Source organism: Pungitius pungitius, chromosome 3 (assembly GCF_949316345.1).
Source record: "Pungitius pungitius chromosome 3, fPunPun2.1, whole genome shotgun sequence".
In the NCBI taxonomy this organism is placed as follows: domain Eukaryota; kingdom Metazoa; phylum Chordata; class Actinopteri; order Perciformes; family Gasterosteidae; genus Pungitius; species Pungitius pungitius.
This window is the reverse complement of record NC_084902.1, coordinates 14,221,078-14,239,641: the sequence shown is the minus strand read 5'-3', so window position 1 is coordinate 14,239,641 and position 18,564 is coordinate 14,221,078. Positions and strand designations below refer to the sequence as shown.

Sequence of the window (18,564 nt, the reverse complement as noted above, 5' to 3'; positions counted from 1 at the left end):
CGAGTAGTTTGTCTTTAATGACAAACAAACCAACGATCAAACCAAAAAAAACAACCTGCACTGCACTTAGCACGGTGCAAAGAGTTTGTCGATTGTTAATGAATGTGAAATAATGTTGTTTTGATTACAGAATAAAAAAAGCAAAACCTAAAATGTGTTTAGAAATGGCATATACTCAGTAATTATATATCACATGATATTGCTGCCATTACTTTGCTTAATTATTTTAGAATTTGTCCTTAGTAAGTGTTTCATTGTTGAAATAATGATTTGAAAATTGAAATTTCATGTGATAATAAAATTCCAAGTAAATATTTAATTCAGTGCAACAAAATCAACAAAAACCGCAAACATTTTGTCATTCCATTCATATTCTGTACTCTTATTTTCCCTGAATAATCACCACTAAAGAAAAAAAAAGGGAGCAAATATAACTTTCCTGATCGTGATTTCTTTTGCCTTTGATGTCATTGCAGATCATTGAGGAACAAAGCTCCAGATAAAAATGGTTTTGCATAAGCCACAATATCCAGTCTGTGTAAACCATACACAACATACATACATCCTTTTACTTTGAATGTATTTTTCACTGACTTTTTGTTTTTGTGGATTAAAACAAATCTTGTCCTTAGTATAGTTCATTGATTTAATAGCACCTAAGAGCTTGTTAGAAAGTCTAATAGGTATATATATATAATTCATCTCTAATATATATTTAGGTTGCTGTGAAATTATGAAAGTTCCTCTCCAAAACAACTGTTTTGATTACATTTTACATATCATGGTAATATTATAACTTAACTTTGCACTATGGTGTTCCTGAAAGGGACCTTGGTCCGTTGACCATTAGGGATGCATCCATCATCACTAGCTCACCTACTCTCAATTTAAAGATGATTGGTTTCATTAAAATGTAATGTGACTATGACTAAATATGCATACATTATTTTACTGAATGCTGCTGGATAACGATCGTTATACTGTGTTATTAATGAAAGGTTCACGTTTGAGCTGAACCATGAGGAGTGATCCCAACAGATCAGAGACACATTTTTACAACACTGGGTAAGAAAATGATACAAATAATCCCAAAGAACACTACCAAAAGACGTATAGAAGTACAATACTAATAGTGGCTAAACATTGACTTGTGTTTATACATAGAAAGATGGTCATTCGGAATATTTGAGGATACTTGTAAAACAATGAATTATGCAGATGGTAAGTTTCGATTCTCATGAGAATTCAAACGTGATCATTTTGCATATTCTTTCTTTTTATAAGGACAACTGAAGTTTGGTTGAAGCTGCATGCAGCAGGTTAGTCCTAGTCTAGACAAATATTGATTAGTGCCTTTTAATTATACATTTCCATCCCGTTAATATGCAGGTTGTAAGCAAAAGGATGAACACATATAAGTAGTGTATATGGTAATGTGTTTGAGCACTGTTGTTGCAAAATGTTCTATTATTGTCAGTGTTTTTCAGAAGCCACTAAATTTATCCCTGTCACATGCGTTGACAGCGCTTATCAATCATTAGGAGTCTGATTTGTGACATCCGTCAATCGAAAATCATTGAAGTTTATTTGTTGCATCTCATAAAAATCAAATTGCCACAACATGGTCTCTGATATTGAGCATTGTGAAGCAGGAAGTATCCCGAAGTTTTGTTTATTAAATCCTGCGGGTCACTCACAGTTGTTCCAACAGAAAATAGTTTTTTGATAAACTAGGCGTGATGGTTCTGAAGAATTTACAGTGCTGCATATTCATGCTTACAATTAAATGTCTTATTTTTCTTCTGAATTTATTAGTTTTGAAAAAAACCTCGTAAAAAGAACTAAATTCAATCAATGTTTAGACTTAATGTGATAAGAGGTAAACATTTGTAGTTTTATTTAAAATAAGTATGAAATCAAGCATTCAAATGTTTCTATACTTCTATACAGATCCACATATATAGTGAATGGACATATGTGTTTGTGTGTGTGTGTGTGTGTGTGTGTGTGTTTGTGTGTGTGTGTGAGGCCCCGCTGACCACCCAACTAATGGCTACGGCATTGTTCTGCAGATGAGGTGAGAGCAGCCCAATGTATGTCACTCTGACTTTGCATCCTCCTCTTGCCGCCCTGATGGGGCTCTTCTCTGTACAGAGTTGTTTTGGAGTAATGCCACAGATGGTGATGGGCCTGTGTAATCCCTGTAGATTTCCACGGTTTATAAACAGCAAGACAAGCAGCAGGTCCCTGCGATCTGAACAAACACTTCTGAATCAGGGGGTGTTTATCATGCCTGTTTGGGGTGGAGGTTGTAATTATTGCAAACAAGAGCAAACATGCAAAGAGAAATGGATTTCACAGATCTAATTGATTGGGGGACGCACTGCAGATTTAGCTGCTGTAAACAGCTCCCCCTCTCCACCTCAGAGCTGCATGAGACTATTAGATCTATTATAGCAACTGAAGTATTCATCGTTTCAAATAAGATGCATTCAAGACGATACAGGGTGCATTTAATTTCATAGGGATAAATTGGAAAAACTTAAACACAGTTGGAAATGGTTTATTCCTATGTACCTCACAGAAAAGAACGTATCCCTGCCTCATAAGAGATAAGACAATGAATCTAACCCTGAATGCACAGATGTAGTGCATTGAGATAATTGACATCTTACTTCGCAAAATAGAACGCTGCGCAGTCTTTGCTTTCTGTCTGGCAAAGAATTGCGGCATTTTGATGTATTGCCTCACCCCTGCGTAGAAACACCTTCTTTCTGTCAGGTCATATTCCCTGCCTACAACAATAGAAACATTGGGAAATTGGTTTGATCCATGACATGTTGACATTTCATTTGGAGGAATCAATCAAAATCTACCGGCGAAAAGGATGATGGAATGCGAAACTGCTGAAAAACGTTTTATGGGAAGGGTTTTGGAATATTTATCAAGTATATGAGATGTATCAGAGCGCCACACAAATCACAGGAGAACTAATCAGGATTTTTTGTACTGTTAGTGAGCAATAATAGCCTACCCAGGGGAAATTATTATTATCTGCAAGTCTAGTTTTGTTTTCCGGTGCTTTAATGTGAAACATTTTAACTGTGAAAATCACAAATTGGAAAATGTGTTTTGATCGACAATACGTGACGTTTAAAAGTCATTCCAATGTCTGAGTGTAACACTGAAATACAGCTTTATGTTAACTGGGCCTTTATTTTTTCGGATCAACTTGTTTTACATGTACATCAACTAGAAAGTCACCTAAAACTAGTAGCACAGTTTGAGAAACAGCAGGTAGTGCACCCTCCTAATGGACTCTAGAGGTGAATTAGCCATTAGCTAAAAAGGCTAATTCACCTCTACAACAGATGTCTTTGTGAGGGGCAAAGTGAATTTGTTAATGGAACACCAACAGAAATGCTGAGAGGAAAATGTGTTGATTGGACCAAAGTGTGTATGTGCAAATGTGCGATATTGCAGTACAGCGCGTGTACAATACAACACATCCGATTATAGATGTACTATATTTGATACCAATATGCTACACAGTGGACATTACCAAAATGGATTGCAATTTCGGAATTTCTTACACTCGATAAGTGTCGCTGAGGATTTTGCTCGACAGAACACCACCTTGTCCTCGGGGTCTTGCAGGGCCGCATTTTCTTTTTTTTTTACCAAAAAGCACATCGAAATACTCTCTAAAGAGGAGATGTTCAAATGCATCAGTTGTGACACCTGTCAGGTCTGCAAAGCGTGCCCTAGTTGGTTTCGTAGGGTGCATGCCCTGATGAGGTCTGATCTGTGGTCTGACAAAGCTTTTTTGGAGATGCATCATCAAGTTTGAACCAGCATAAGTTCCCATTCAAATTCTGGATAAGTGTCAAAGTCTGACCATCAAAATGCTTTTTTTATTCTGTATTAATTTGTCAGTGGTTTAGTTTGCTTGACCAAAAACATCGTTATTCAACTAAGCCTGAATGCATATTTCCGTAGGTATAACTTATTCATATCAGTTTATTTTACTTTGAAGTGAGGAAAGCTTGTAATTGCGTGTACCTCAGTCATCGTGTTTCTTTGATGAAATTTTCATCCATGTATGAATAATATATTACAGATGCAAATTGCACTGATGGAATCCCACTTTTTTCCAAAACAAAACTCATGAAAAAGATTTTATTTTTTTATTTGACTTGCAACTTTGATATGTCTGATGCTTATATGAATAAAACAAAGGCAAAGCCTGTCCAAACACAATAATGATATCAATAAAATGATCTGTTATTATCTGTGATTTGTTGACCACAGAGTATTTCTGCATCATTCTGTTTGGGCAGAGATAGTTTACAGCAGTCTTTTGCAAAGGGTGTGTTAGTCATTCCTTTTAAATGCCTGAGGCAAGCAGTGGAGTTCTTATTAATACACAGGAGTGGATGCAGCTACTGGCTGCTGTAGAGGCCTTTCAAGAAACAGGTACAGTAATGTGCTGTGGGAGACAATCCGGTTGTGTTTTAAATTAGACAACTTACAGTCTTCTTTGGCACAAACAAGAGAAATATTTTGCCATAAATTGTCCACATGGTGTTGGGTTGACACATTTAAGAATGTATAGTAACATCAGGTTCATGAGTATATGCCTAGTGTGAAAAAACATTTTTTCTCCCTGCTGTTGGGGCCACTCTTACATCAATACTTCGAAAACATTCATATGATCATACATTTAAACATACACTGTATCATTTCATTTCTAATTTTTGCATTGTTTAACATCAGACACAGATTTGTGGTCATTGGTTCATTGTGGGACTTTGAATCAAAATTAGATTCGATAGAAGATGGCTCTTATCTATAGAAAGTTGTAAATTGGCTTATTTGATGGAATTGTTTTTTTGATTTCTTGTTCTTCTGGGTTTGTATCCTTATGGTTGAAATGCACGTATTGAAAGTCGCTTTGGATAAAAGCTTCAGCTAAATGACATTCAATGTAATGTAGAATTGGTACATGTTGGGAAAGTTAAGTTAACTGCCTGTACTATGGATACTCATTTGTTGAACAATTCCAAGCAACAAAAAACGTAAGTTAACAAAATGAAAACATTATTCATGACTACTCAATCATTAAACTAATTGATTTGTCTGATGTGTGACGTTATTCCTTTAATAAAACAAAAGTTGTATAGTTCGAAAAAATATCAATCCTTATACTGTATTTTCCATTAGTTGCCATATTTTCAATATACAGCCTACAAGATGTATGACACAAATCACAAACTGCTCATGCAATTATGCCATACTTACTTCAGAGTGTGTGTGTGTGTGTGTGTGTGTGTGTGAGAGAGAGATGACAGAAACAGAGAGGAGGAAAGAGGACGAATATGATATCAATACTCAGATTGACTCAGTAGGGAGAGGATGTAGATGCAGAAACTGGCACACTCAGAAGTTTGGCAGCAGGGAACAGATGGTCAGGAGGAGAAAGGAAACATGACCAGGATGTGTAGTTATGCGAAGATAAGCAAAGGAGGTGCTGAGAGTACTGATGAGCTATGAGACACTGGCATCATAATTCTGTGTATAACAACGACCCAAGTGTCAAAAGTTTTTTGGTAGTGCTAGGCGTGTCAGACTACTAAAGAGGTGGTGCAATGCTTCTCAAACTCGGAACTCATCTTTTCTCATTGAAGCTGGTAGACACCAGATGTTTTGTTTTTGGTCATTGTTCCCTTTTTCCTAAATGTTGTCCTTTCTCACCTTTGGATGAATGCGATGACCTTGGAGTTTTAAGTGATGCACTTGGTCAGCACCGATAGCAATACCTGCACTTTTCTCTACCGAGTACTGACCAGTTTGTTATTAATGATATTAATGCTCTTCTGTGTTGTTTAATGTGTAGGGCAACGTCAGGCCTGCTTTAAACGTTGATTTAATGACTTTGCGGAAAAAAAAGATACAAACCTGAACCGGCCGCTTTAGTTGGTATCAGACCGACATCCAAAATCTGAATCAAACCTTCTGTAGTTTGAAGCCCTCTGTCATTTTCTTCCCAACGGGATAGCTATTTTATCACCCGAGCTTGAATCTTTGGTTCAAACACAACATTTAATAGCTGTAAAAGCATAATGGCAATCACTGCGGCAACGCGTAACAAAATTGAGACTGGGGACTCTGTGTTATGGATTGTCTCTGACCCCAAGTGCACGACACCAGACACAGCTTAGGTTTAGCCGGAAAACGGCGTAGTTTATTTCACAAATTAACCAAATACGAGAAACAAACCAAAAAACGAGAACTGCCTCCTTAATTGGCAGGGGGGAGAAAAAACAAAAAAAAAGGCAACTCCAAAAACTTCTCTAGTCCGTGGGCGCTCTTAGTCCAATCAAAAAATGAAAACTCACACGATACTCACAGGGAAAACAAAAACTCTGCGTAGGGAATTCCGGAAGGGTTTCCAAGAGGAGCACAGGGGAAGAACAATCAACCCTCTCTGGGGAAACACAGAGCACGAACTCACAGCGAGCCACTGGCAGATCTGCTTCTTAACCTCCCTGTGGGATGAGCTGACGAGCTGCAGCTGTGGCGATGAGCAGAGCGGCGTCAGGTGTGCGACTCTCTGGCAGGTCGAGCCCTAACACTACCCCCCCCTCCAAGGGAGCCACCCGGCGACTTGCCAGGCTTCTCGGGATGGGCTCGATAAAAGGCGGTCAGAAGCCCCGGGTCCATGATGAGCCGGCGAGATACCCAGCTACGGTGCTCCGGGCCATAGCCCTTCCAGTCCACCAGGAACTGGTACCCTCGCCCCCGACGCCGAACGTCCAACAGTCGGCGAACCCTCCACTGAGGGTGTCCATCCACGATTGTGGGTGGAGGTGGGTCCGGGGCAGGAGGCATCAGAGGACTGCAGGCGACGGGCTTAATCCTTGATACGTGGAACACAGGATGGATCCGCATAGAAGCCGGTAGTTTCAGCTTCACTGCGGCAGGACTGAGCACCTTCGTGACCTCAAAGGGGCCCACGAAACGGGGGTCCAGCTTCTTGGCGGTTGACTGCAGGGGAAGATCCTTGGCGGACAGCCAAACTCTCTGCCCGGGGTGGTATGTTGGCGCTGGGTTCCGGCGACGGTTGGCCCCCCGGCTACTACGTTCAGCCGCTTGGAGTAGAGCGGCTCTGGCGACTCCCCAGATGCGACGACATCTGTCCAGATGAGTCTGTACCGACGGAACTGCCACCTCAGGTTGTTGTGCCGAAAACAGCGGTGGCTGGTACCCCAGCGACACCTCGAAAGGGGAGAGACCTGTGGCAGAGCTGACAAGGGAGTTAATCGAGTACTCAACCCATGGGAGGAACCGACTCCAGGAGGACGGGTTCTTGGCAGCCACACAGCGGAGTGCCGTCTCCACACACTGGTTCTTCCTCTCCGTCTGCCCGTTAGTCTGTGGGTGATAACCAGAAGAGAGACTGACAGAGGCGCCCAACCCCTTGAAGAATGCCCGCCATACCTGGGATATGAACTGAGGTCCTCTGTCCGAGAGCACATCCTGGGGGAGGCCATGGAGCCGGAACACATGGCTCATCAGGAGGTCCGCCGTCTCTGACGCCGAAGGGAGTTTGGGGAGGGCCACCAGGTGCACCCCCTTACTGAACCGATCTACTATTGTTAATATCACCGTCCTACCCTGGGAGGCCGGTAATCCAGACACAAAGTCCAAGGCCACGTGGGACCAGGGACGGCTAGGAACAGGGAGGGGTTGCAGCAGCCCGGCAGGTGCCTGGTGAGAGGCCTTGCTGCGGGCACAAACGGGGCAGGCCAACACAAAGTCCCTCACCTCGTTCCTCATTGTGGGCCACCAGAAACGTCGAGCTAGGAAGGTGAAGGTGCGGTGGACCCCGGGATGACAGGCAAACTGGCTGGCGTGGCCCCACTGAAGTACCCGGGGCCTGACAGATTCCGGGACGAAAAGCCTACGTGGGGGTACGCCACTCGGTGCAGGGTGGGAGCGCAGCGCCCCCCTCACGACAGTCTCGATGCCCCAGGCCACCATGCCGATCACCCGGGTCTCGGGGACGATGGGTGCCGACTCCTCGGTGGCCAGTCCCCCCCCCTGATGTAGTCGGGACAGGGCATCCGCTTTGATGTTGCGGGAACCGGGACGATAGGTCAGGGAGAAATTGAACCGACTGAGGAAACCGGCCCAACGAGCCTGTCGCCCATTGAGACGCCTGGCCGCCCGGATGAATGTCAGGTTCTTGTGGTCTGTCCAAATGGTAAATGGCTGCTCTGCCCCCTCCAGCCAATGGCGCCACTCCCCCAGAGCAGCTACTACTGCCAGCAACTCCCGATTACCGATGTCGTAGTTCATCTCCGCGGGAAGAAAACGCCGGGAGAAGAACGCGCAGGGGTGCACCTTCTGATCTCCCACCGCCCGTTGGGAAAGGACTGCCCCCAGCCCGGTGTCCGAGGCGTCCACCTCAACAATGAACTGTCGCTTTGGGTCGGGATGGAGCAGCACTGGGGCGCTAGTGAACCTCCTCTTGAGTGACCGAAAAGCGGCGTCGGCGGCCGGGGACCAGATGAACGGCTGGGAAGAGGAGGTCAGCCTGGTGAGGGGTTCTGCCACGACGCTGTAGTTCCGTATGAACCTTCTGTAGAAGTTAGCAAATCCCAGAAAGCTCTGCAACTTCTTTCGCGACGTAGGGCTCGGCCAGTCTACCACCGCCTGGATCTTGCGGGGGTCGGCCCGCGTCTGCCCTCTCTCCACAATGAAACCCAAGTAGTCGACAGAGGCGGAGTGGAAACGGCACTTCTCCGCCTTGACAAAGAGTCTGTTCTGGAGGAGACGCTTGAGCACCCGACGAACGTGCTGGACATGCTCCTCAAGAGTCCTGGAGAACACTAGGATGTCATCGAGGTACACAACCACGAACTCATCCAGCATGTCGCGGAGCACGTCGTTCATGAGCGCCTGAAAAACCCCCGGGGCGTTGGTAAGGCCGAATGGCATTACGCGGTATTCGTAATGACCTCGGGGTGTCTTGAAGGCGGTCTTCCACTCGTCCCCCTCTCTGATCCGGACCAGGTGGTAGGCGCTCCGGAGATCCAGCTTGGAAAAGATGGCAGCCTGGGTCAGGGGCTCGAGGGTGGAGCTCATGAGGGGGAGGGGGTACCGGTTCTTGACCGTAATGTCATTTAGTTGGCGATAGTCAATGCAGGGTCGGAGACCCCCATCCTTCTTCTTCACAAAGAAGAACCCCGCTGCCACCGGGGAGGATGAAGGCCAAATGAGCCCTGCTGCCACTGACTCCGAGATGTAATCATCCATGGCGGCCTTTTCAGGAATGGACAGGCTGTACAACCGACTGCTGGGAAGGGGGGCCCCTGGGCGGAGGTCGATTGCACAGTCGTATGGCCTATGTGGAGGGAGAGACTGAGCCCGAGACTTGCTAAAAACCCCTCCCAGATCATGATATTCCCGAGGGACAGCGGAAAGGTCCGGGGAAGGGGCACGGGGAGTCGGGCGGGGTGACGGACTTGGAGCTGCCTGGAGGCACTGGGCGTGACAGGAGGCGCTCCACTCCAGAATAGTCCCAGAGGACCAGGCAATGTGTGGCTCGTGCTGCACGAACCAGGGGTACCCGAGAATCACTGGGGCCAACGGGGACTGGATGAGGTAGAATTGGCGGGTCTCTACATGGTTACCCGCCACAGTGAGGGAGACTGGGTGGGAGCATTGGGTGATGCGGGCTAGATGACGGTCGTCCAGTGCAAAGGCCTCCAAAGGCTTCTCCAGTGTCCTCACTGGAATGTTAGCCTGGACAGCGAAACCCAAATCCAGGAAACAGTCATCCGCCCCTGAGTCGAGGAGGGCCCCTACCGTAATCCGTTGATCTGCCCAAGCCAGGGTGACGCTAACCCGCCGGTTAGGTGATGCAGGACTACGGGAACACGAAAGGCGGCTCACTAGGATCTCCCGGGGTCCTGGTGAGCCTAATCTTTTGGCCGTGTGGGACAGCCGCTGATGCGATGCCCCTTCTGGCCACAGTAGAGACACAGCCCTCCCCTGAATCGGGCCTCCCGTTCGGCTGGGCTGATGCGCGTGCGTCCCAGCTGCATGGGCTCCTCCTCGGTCGCTGTCTGTGACGTGGAAGGCCGGACGGGACTGGGGGAAGTCGAATGGGCGACCGGGTTCCTCTCCCGTGTGCTGAAGATGTGGGGGATAGGGAGGGGTCCCCGGGGAACTCGCTCCCGCCTTCTCTCATTAAGGCGTCCATCGATGCGGATGGCGAGACTGACGAGGTCGTCGAGGGAGGCGGGCTCCTCCCGTGTAGCTAGCTGGTCCTTCACTGCCTCGCAGAGTCCCCTTCGGAAGGCAACCCGAAGGGCTGGGTCGTTCCACCCGCTTTCTGCAGCGGCCAGTCTAAAATCCACTGAGTAGTCCGCCACCGAGCCGCTGCCTTGTTGGATGCTGGCCAACCGGGCGCCGGGGTCCTTACCCCTTACTGGATGGTGGAACATCTTGCGGAGCTCGGCCACGAACTCCCTGTAGGAGTGACGGAAACTGGCACCCATGGACCAGGAAGCGGCAGCCCACTGGGCGGCCCGGCCGGTAAGCAGGTTCGTCACATATGCGACTCGGGCAGCGTCGGAGGTGTAGCGGCTGGGTTGGTGAGTAAACACCAACTCACACTGCATTATGAAGGTGGCACAAGTCTCGAAGTCACCCCCGAACGGGTGTGGGCTGGAAAGGCAGGGTTCCCAGGGTAACGAGGCAGGTTCCGCAGGGCTACTTGGGAGGGGATCCCCCGGGGGCGGGATCACTGCCCTCACCGGCGGAGGCTGGTTCGGCGGCTGGGTGGTGAGAGCCGCTGTCAATGCCCGTAGCTGTATTAGAATCTCGGCTTGCTGGGCCGCCGACGCCACCTGATGCTGAGTCAGGCTCTCCACCGAAGCTTGAAGGGGCTGGACCTGGGCCTGGAGGTTCTGCACGGCAATGGCGGCCGCCTCCAGCTGGTGAGTATGATTGTCCGTCAGCTGAAGCTGTCTCTCCAGGGCAGCTTCTAAACTGCCACGGTCTGTGTCGGCTGGGGTCATCATGGTGAGTTCGTACTGTTATGGATTGTCTCTGACCCCAAGTGCACGACACCAGACACAGCTTAGGTTTAGCCGGAAAACGGCGTAGTTTATTTCACAAATTAACCAAATACGAGAAACAAACCAAAAAACGAGAACTGCCTCCTTAATTGGCAGGGGGGAGAAAAAACAAAAAAAAAGGCAACTCCAAAAACTTCTCTAGTCCGTGGGCGCTCTTAGTCCAATCAAAAAATGAAAACTCACACGATACTCACAGGGAAAACAAAAACTCTGCGTAGGGAATTCCGGAAGGGTTTCCAAGAGGAGCACAGGGGAAGAACAATCAACCCTCTCTGGGGAAACACAGAGCACGAACTCACAGCGAGCCACTGGCAGATCTGCTTCTTAACCTCCCTGTGGGATGAGCTGACGAGCTGCAGCTGTGGCGATGAGCAGAGCGGCGTCGGGTGTGCGACTCTCTGGCAGGTCGAGCCCTAACACTCTGGCTGTTAATCTTGTGCAAGTCCATATCAAAGTGATTCTGGCCCCAATAAGCACAGTCAGGGTTGCTAAATCTCTGAAATCGGCCCATTGTCCATGCAGTGGTCTGTGAGAACACCAGCTGCCGTGGGCTGCGGTGAACGTGGGCCCTAACATAAAGCATTTCCCTCTGCATACCAAGGAATCAGCGAGGGTAGAGAGGTGGAGAGGGGAGCGTCTGCTTGAATATGCCACTGTGGTTCCACAGGGGAGGAGTGGGCCCTTGAAGAGAGGTCTGGTTTGTAAAGTTAAGACAAAAGGCCAGCGTCGATCCACCGACCCCAAGACTGAAACTGTGGAATACAGTAATTACAGTGCTCCTCTATTGGCCCGAATGGCCCCTTAGTTTCTCCAGAAAACAGGGTGGAGATGTGTTCTCTTACAGTGCTTGTTTACATTTCGATGGCAATTAATGAGCCATACTACGGTTCTGCTCAGTAAAGTGACATGTACACAACAGTACACTGTGGTGCTGTGCTGGATATCCTTATAAGCACTTCCACATGAAATTGTTGCTGAAATACTTTACTCCAGTACAAACTCTCCCAGCAGGAGCTGTAATATATGTCAAATCGCTTGAAAACTGAAGGCAACATTAGATAATGGGGCTTCTAGGGATTAATGTGCAGATATTTACACAATAGTGTGCTCCAAGAAAAATCTCAACTTTCATTACATATTATTTTAATTGTGTTTGAGGTTTTGGAGTTTGTCTAATTCTATTCTCCATAATCCTGAGCTGCATATTGTACTGTACTTGTTGTAATTGAGAACATTGTTTTCCTAGGACGTGTTTCAATTTATTTAGTTACCCAGATAAGAGTATCAGAGCTAAACCAGGCAGAACAGGTGTTACTCCGCAAAGTGATCATGTCTGGCTTTAGTTGAGGACTCCTCATCTGGAAGATGAATTACACTTTTAATCATAGGATCATGATTTCGGTATTTAATTGTTTTTGAAATCACTCCAGACTATACCATATAGTATGTCTGAACTTTCTATTTAACCAAATTGCACACATGTGCTTCATGCAATCATCTTTTGATAACATGTGGTTTTCAATTCCATTCAGTGAGGTTTGTGTAGGAAGAGCAATTGTCATCTGTACCCTTCAACAACACTGTTATTCTGATAGGAAATACTTTTAGTTGCTTCAGGTTTAGTCACACTCTAATCTAACTTTTTACATTGATGAATAGGTCAACAAGATAAATCAGTGGGATTTATAGCATTATGGAGAATTCACCTGTGGCAAACGCAATCTGAATGCTCTTTGTGTAATGACTAATGTTACTAAAGGCCTCTTGGTTTCCCTTCATTACTGTCTGTGACACTGTCACTCATCCAGCTCACTAACATATCAGCTTGTTGGCAGCATATGGCAGACATAAAGAGTATATTCTTTGGTTAAGATAGCACATCATATTAAACGAACATATGGTTGCACTTTTATTCTCAACCAACACGCTTTGAGTAAAATTTGTGTACACTTCATGCTGAGATGAAGTAAATGATACACACCTGCAGACAACATGAAGGATTAATACTCCTGCCTCAAATAATGAAATCCACATAGAGCTGACTTGCATGTTCTTTGGTACAGAAAATCCATTATCAAATGTAGCGGGCCCCAATGTCCTGTCGATTAGGCTGTGAATAGATGGAATTGTGTTCTTAAAGGGATTGGGAACATACTCTCTCAATACAACATGTTGTTAAAGTTTAAGCAGCACAAAGCTGAGAGCAGGGGTTATTTCCCAGTGGACCACTGACATAAAACCTGATGTTGGAGACACACTGGATCATAAAAGGCTCATATGGAGAGCTGATTCTACTGTAGTCTGGGAATGTCACCATGCATCCATGAACTGCAGTAGTGCCATTAAAAAATAGAGACTTTTAGAAAAATGGCATTAACTCTAAATACTCCTCTTCATCTTTGTGTCACAACACATGCTGGAAATCAGTACACGGAAGCAGGATGCACAATAATAAAATGTATTTTGTGGACGGACATATTGGTGTTTGTCTAAATGTGATCATGTAATGCTGATTAAGACACACTTTCCTTAGCCTGTTTCTATTTGTAACCTCTTTTACTTTATCAAGAAACAAAAAGTATCAGGAAAGTGACAAAATAATGGGACAAACCATGCATGGCACAGTAACGGTACTGTATATTCTCAGGTAGAATGTTAGACACTTAACTGTTCCAGTTTTATCTAATAACGCAATAAAGTATGACTTTGTCTTATGATTTTAATTAATAAAAAGACATTACACTTCACTGCAGCTCAGTATTTCAGAAAACCTTTCAAAACTAAATGTCTTGATATATTTGATAAAAGAAAGGATTAAAAGTTATCTCAGTAATAATAGCGTTAAGTATTGAGTATTCCTAATGTGTTAAACATAGCTGTTTGACTCCCTCAAGGTATGCATCAAACTGCCTTGCTTCTGTGAGTGATTTTTAATTAAATTGAATGAATTCATTAATTAATAGTGTTTTGGGAGCTCATTAGTGTCATAAGTTTCTCATATCTCAGAATCCCAACAGCCAACATGCATATTGGAAGTATTTTTGAAATATGTACAACGTAATTTATAAACGCAGAGTTGTATACTGTGCATCTTGTTCAAACCAGGTTGACTTAAAGTGTTGGATTAAACTCATCGAGTGCATAGCTTGGTAAATGAAAAAAAGATAGGACTTTTCATACACTACTGGTTCAACCCTTTGTTTTGTGCTCTCAAATTAAAGCCACAATTTTCATGGGAATGATCAGAACCATCCAACTCGGGAGCATGAGCTCATCAGCTGATGAGTAACTTGGACAAACTCTAATTCGGTTTGCACTTCAGACAAACATCAATTTCTTAATTTAGAATGAAAGTTCTTTTTGGACATTTATTTAGCTCTTTGAATGAACAACTTGACAACAAATGTTCTTTATCTTAAATATCTTATCCAATTGATACCAATACATCGCTTATAAACTCATATATGGTTTGTATATCAGTGAGGAAATACAATATTTTACAATGACGGTTATGGTGACCTTTACAGTATTAATGTGGAGTTTTCATGTAATAATTTAGAAAATGCAAGTTACAGAAAGAAAAAGCAATTTCATGCGGTTTCACCTTTAAATCTCCATTCATATGTGAGGCAAAATATCAAGGCTATTACTTCAAAGTCATCGTTTTATTAAGGTCTATCTTGTGTAAAAATGTAATGTTAAACTCCACAAATAAATCACATCTCCAATATTAAATGTCTTATTTGGACATGATAATGTATTTATTGTTTAAATGACAAAAAGATTGACACAACCCATGTACTGATCCTGTGTGCAGCACTTTCTCATTTACATAAAGCATTCAGCCTTTACGACTGCTGCCATTCAGGCCCATCCTGAAAAGGATTGTGCACCGAGTGTGTCTGGATGGGTTGTTTTTCAATCAACCCGGAGGATTAAATGCTATCAGTGACAGGGTAATGCATATTAATGTGACTCAGCTGAGCCTAAACTATTGTTTTTTGCCTTTTTTTGTATTCTCTCCCAGAATCTTGTATTCTAATCTTCAGTGGAAGATTCTGACTCTGCGTTCTCAACGGAATTCAAGGATCAAGGGTACACTGTCGCCGCCTGTGACTTTAAGACTCGCAATGCACACAATATTTGAAATGATGCAGAGCATAGTGTACAGTGTAATGTCCCACCGTTAAAAGCAAAGGAGAAAGTGCTCCTCTGCATAACAGATCTGTGTCAGCACCTCAAGCCTTTTCTGCTGAACCCACATGGTCAATAAATTCTCGCTGTTTAAAAGGCGCATGAGTAGAATTCTACACTCCCAGATCTAATGAAATGATGAGGAATTGACCTTCAGGACCCTAGGGATTGATTGATGAACCCTCATTCCTCATGGTAATTGACTTTGTTTTGTAGCTCAGAATTATATTATATATTGAGAAGGTATGTCACACAAGAGTGTTGAGTCCTTCAAGGTTTACTGTTGAAAGGCAACAATGATTCCCCAGGGATTAGCGATGTGCATGGTTCAAGGTTAAAAGGCCAAAACGCAACATCAGCATGCAAAAGTAAAAGAGCGCACGTCTTTGTAAAAGGCCCCCGATCGGCTTGAGACGCTGTGATGGATTACAATGTGTGAAATAACACGTCAATGTCTGGGTTGGGTATGGAAATGAGTGATCCAAAGGATCGCGTGTTTAGATAATGAATGTCACAACCCGTTTGCATATATGTCTACTGTAAAAAAAGGATTTAAAAGTCAGTCATATAGTTTTTGCACCACAGGTTTTTCTCAGGTGATACAGACATTTCAAGCAATTTGATTCAAAGTGGGAGTGGTGAGGAAGGCCACTGTGCGAAATTGAAGCAAATTCGACCGGCAGCATGTTAAACCATGTGTAAAATCCTTGCGATGAGCTTAGAAAACCATCCCTGGCTGGAGCAGCTGCTCTCCTTCCACCTCTGTCTTTAGGGATGGTCACACTCATGTGCACTGATCATAGGAGCCTTTGAAGGAAGAGGGATGTCCAGGAGCCCATTAACCTCCCTTACGCCTGTGCACTGATTCCTGGCACGCGTGCGGACGCCAGGTCATATCCTCTGAGGGGAATTACCGTGTTTTCACACAGCATTGGCACGTCTTGTCTTTGGCCATCGCCATGCTGTCCTTTTTCTTCAAATTCCAAAGAGTACATTTGGAATTCTAGAATTTACAGAGCGATAATGAGTGTCATATGTGTGATGTCTAATGTCGACTGCAGGCTTGTGCGTCTGCTAATAAAGCTGTAATGGTTCTGGGGGCGGCTGTTTAAAACTGTCTAAAAGTGTTAAATTAACTCTGCTAGCTGAGGGCATTTTTTAATACATTAAATCACTGGCATGGATTTTCTGCACTCTCACGGTTAAGGCTAACACTGTCAAACACGGAGGAGATTATTCTTGCCTTTTATATCGGAGAGGACGTGTGGTGTGGAACTTATGACCACATATTTGAGAGCTTTTTTTTCTCCATCATTGGCCTAAACTGACACCATACTCTTGCTGAGGCGTGCGCTGACATTTTCCAAATCACCCTTCCAAAACTTAACAGAGGAATTACTGATGCTCCCTCTCGAAATTGCTGTAAAAGAGTAACCCGAATGTGACACGGTGTAATTGTTTCGGCAGTTTTACCACGGATCACAACTGTTTCGAGGTGTTCTCCATTGGTGAAGCGCCTTCATTAGTCAAAAAGCGTGGGCGGGACTCTTGCTCTCTGCAGCGAGTCAAAGAGAAAGGCAATAAAGGGAGGCAGGAGCTGCACTTTGCCGACGAGCATCTCTGCCGCTACAGTCATCACATCCCTCCCCCTCCCTCCAGGATCTGCAACAACAACAAAAAAAAACACACAAAAAATACACCGTGACTTCTCTTTGGAAAAAGGCAGAGTTCATCAATGTGACTCCGGTCAGTCCGAAACTGCGCCATTCAACTGGATAAGTCCATCCCGAGGAGAAGAGACTGACAAGAGACCGAGACCGGCGCGAGGGGACTGTCGACGTAACAGAATTGTGAAGGAAAAGAGAAGATGATCGTCAAGCTGCACCTGATCTTCACCCTGTACAGCCTCTGTGCGAGCGTCTTTAAAGGTGAGCGCCGGATGTTGCCGTGGAGACGGGCGTGGCGTGGCGTGGCGTGCCCAAAGCCGTGTGTGCTCATGTCACACACGGGAGTTCCAACTAGTCAGTAGAAAGAGAGTTGCTTTGCTTTATTTTTATTTTTTGTACGCCGTTGTGGAGCGGTCTCGGGGCCGGAGGAAAGGCTGCCGCTGTCCGCTGTCAGGAGTCCACAGTGGTGGAATGCGTGCAAGTTGACATGTGCGCAGCTCGGCGAAAAGCAGAATGCGGCTGCACAAGTTGCGCTGTTGTTTGTTTGTTTATTTATTTATTTCGTATCGGACACAACTTGATTGTTGCCCTTGCTTTGGTAGTAAGTGCCATAGCAAGCATTGGTTTGCACTCGCGTCCTGTACGACGCTGTCACGGATGCACGGAAGGTTACGGCGGCTGTTCGCGTGCGTCTTAGTTGTGAGACCGTTGTCATTGACTGGATGGTTATAAAGTCATACTGTCCGGAATCCGTGGATTCAGTCGCTTCACTCATGACATGACTGACTTTGCACAGGGGTGGAAAGGGGGGGGGGGACAACAAGTCTCCGATTTAGCTGTTGGCTGCATTTGAGTGAGGCTTTTGTCTCCGGCGAGGCTATTGCGCACCGTGTTTTTCAGCGCGGACGCATTCTCCAAACAACCGTCGGTCTCGCCTATACGCATTAGCACTGACCGCAGAAGCCACGTAGTAGCTCATTCAAAAGTGGGCTCCCTGGGATCAGATGCAGGTATTATAACGGTTGCGTGGTGCCTCTCTGCAGCCAGGCGTCAGTGTTGACAACTCCCTCAACTCCGCACACACCGTCCCGCTCTTGGACATGCCTGCGCAGCCACCGCCCTGTAGGCGACCAGTGCGCACGTTCAGCAGAGAGGTACATGGCAGGGACTCCCAGATCAAATCAAAGCAAACAAAATATAAATACTGACTCCAATTCCGTGACATTTACTGAGCAGGATAGTTGACAAAAATAACACCTCTTTTTACAAACACACAAATGATGGAGCCACTTGCACAATGGTCAGTGCTCAGATGATGCTGACAGCGACCTATGATCCAAGTGTTAAAGCTGATATAGATCAAATAATTACAATACATTTCTATTTTGCTTTTGGACAAACTTAATATGCCTTCAAATGGCTGCTGTGACCTGATGAAACAATCAGCTGGGGCTATACCTTCTCAAGGCGTGCCCCTCCGGTGGAGTGGATCGTGGTTAATAATCATGCATAACCGCATGTTTTATAGTCAATGTTTAGTCGTTGCATAACTG

General features: G+C 45.2%; 1 protein-coding gene across 4 annotated transcripts in view; it reads left to right on the top strand.

The window, feature by feature from the left end:
* The first annotated feature begins 16,835 nt into the window (after positions 1-16,835).
* Positions 16,836-18,564, top strand: part of LOC119214270 (cell adhesion molecule 2-like) — a 98,890-nt gene continuing 97,161 nt past the window's right edge. For 2 of the 4 annotated variants that reach the window (XM_037465957.2, XM_037465940.2), the window contains exon 1: positions 16,836-17,272. In XM_037465957.2, coding sequence (XP_037321854.1) covers positions 17,212-17,272 — 61 coding nt within the window. In that variant the 5' untranslated portion in view covers positions 16,836-17,211. The remainder of the gene's footprint in view (positions 17,273-18,564) is intronic. The other 2 variants (XM_037465966.2, XM_037465948.2) reach the window with 2 other exon arrangements.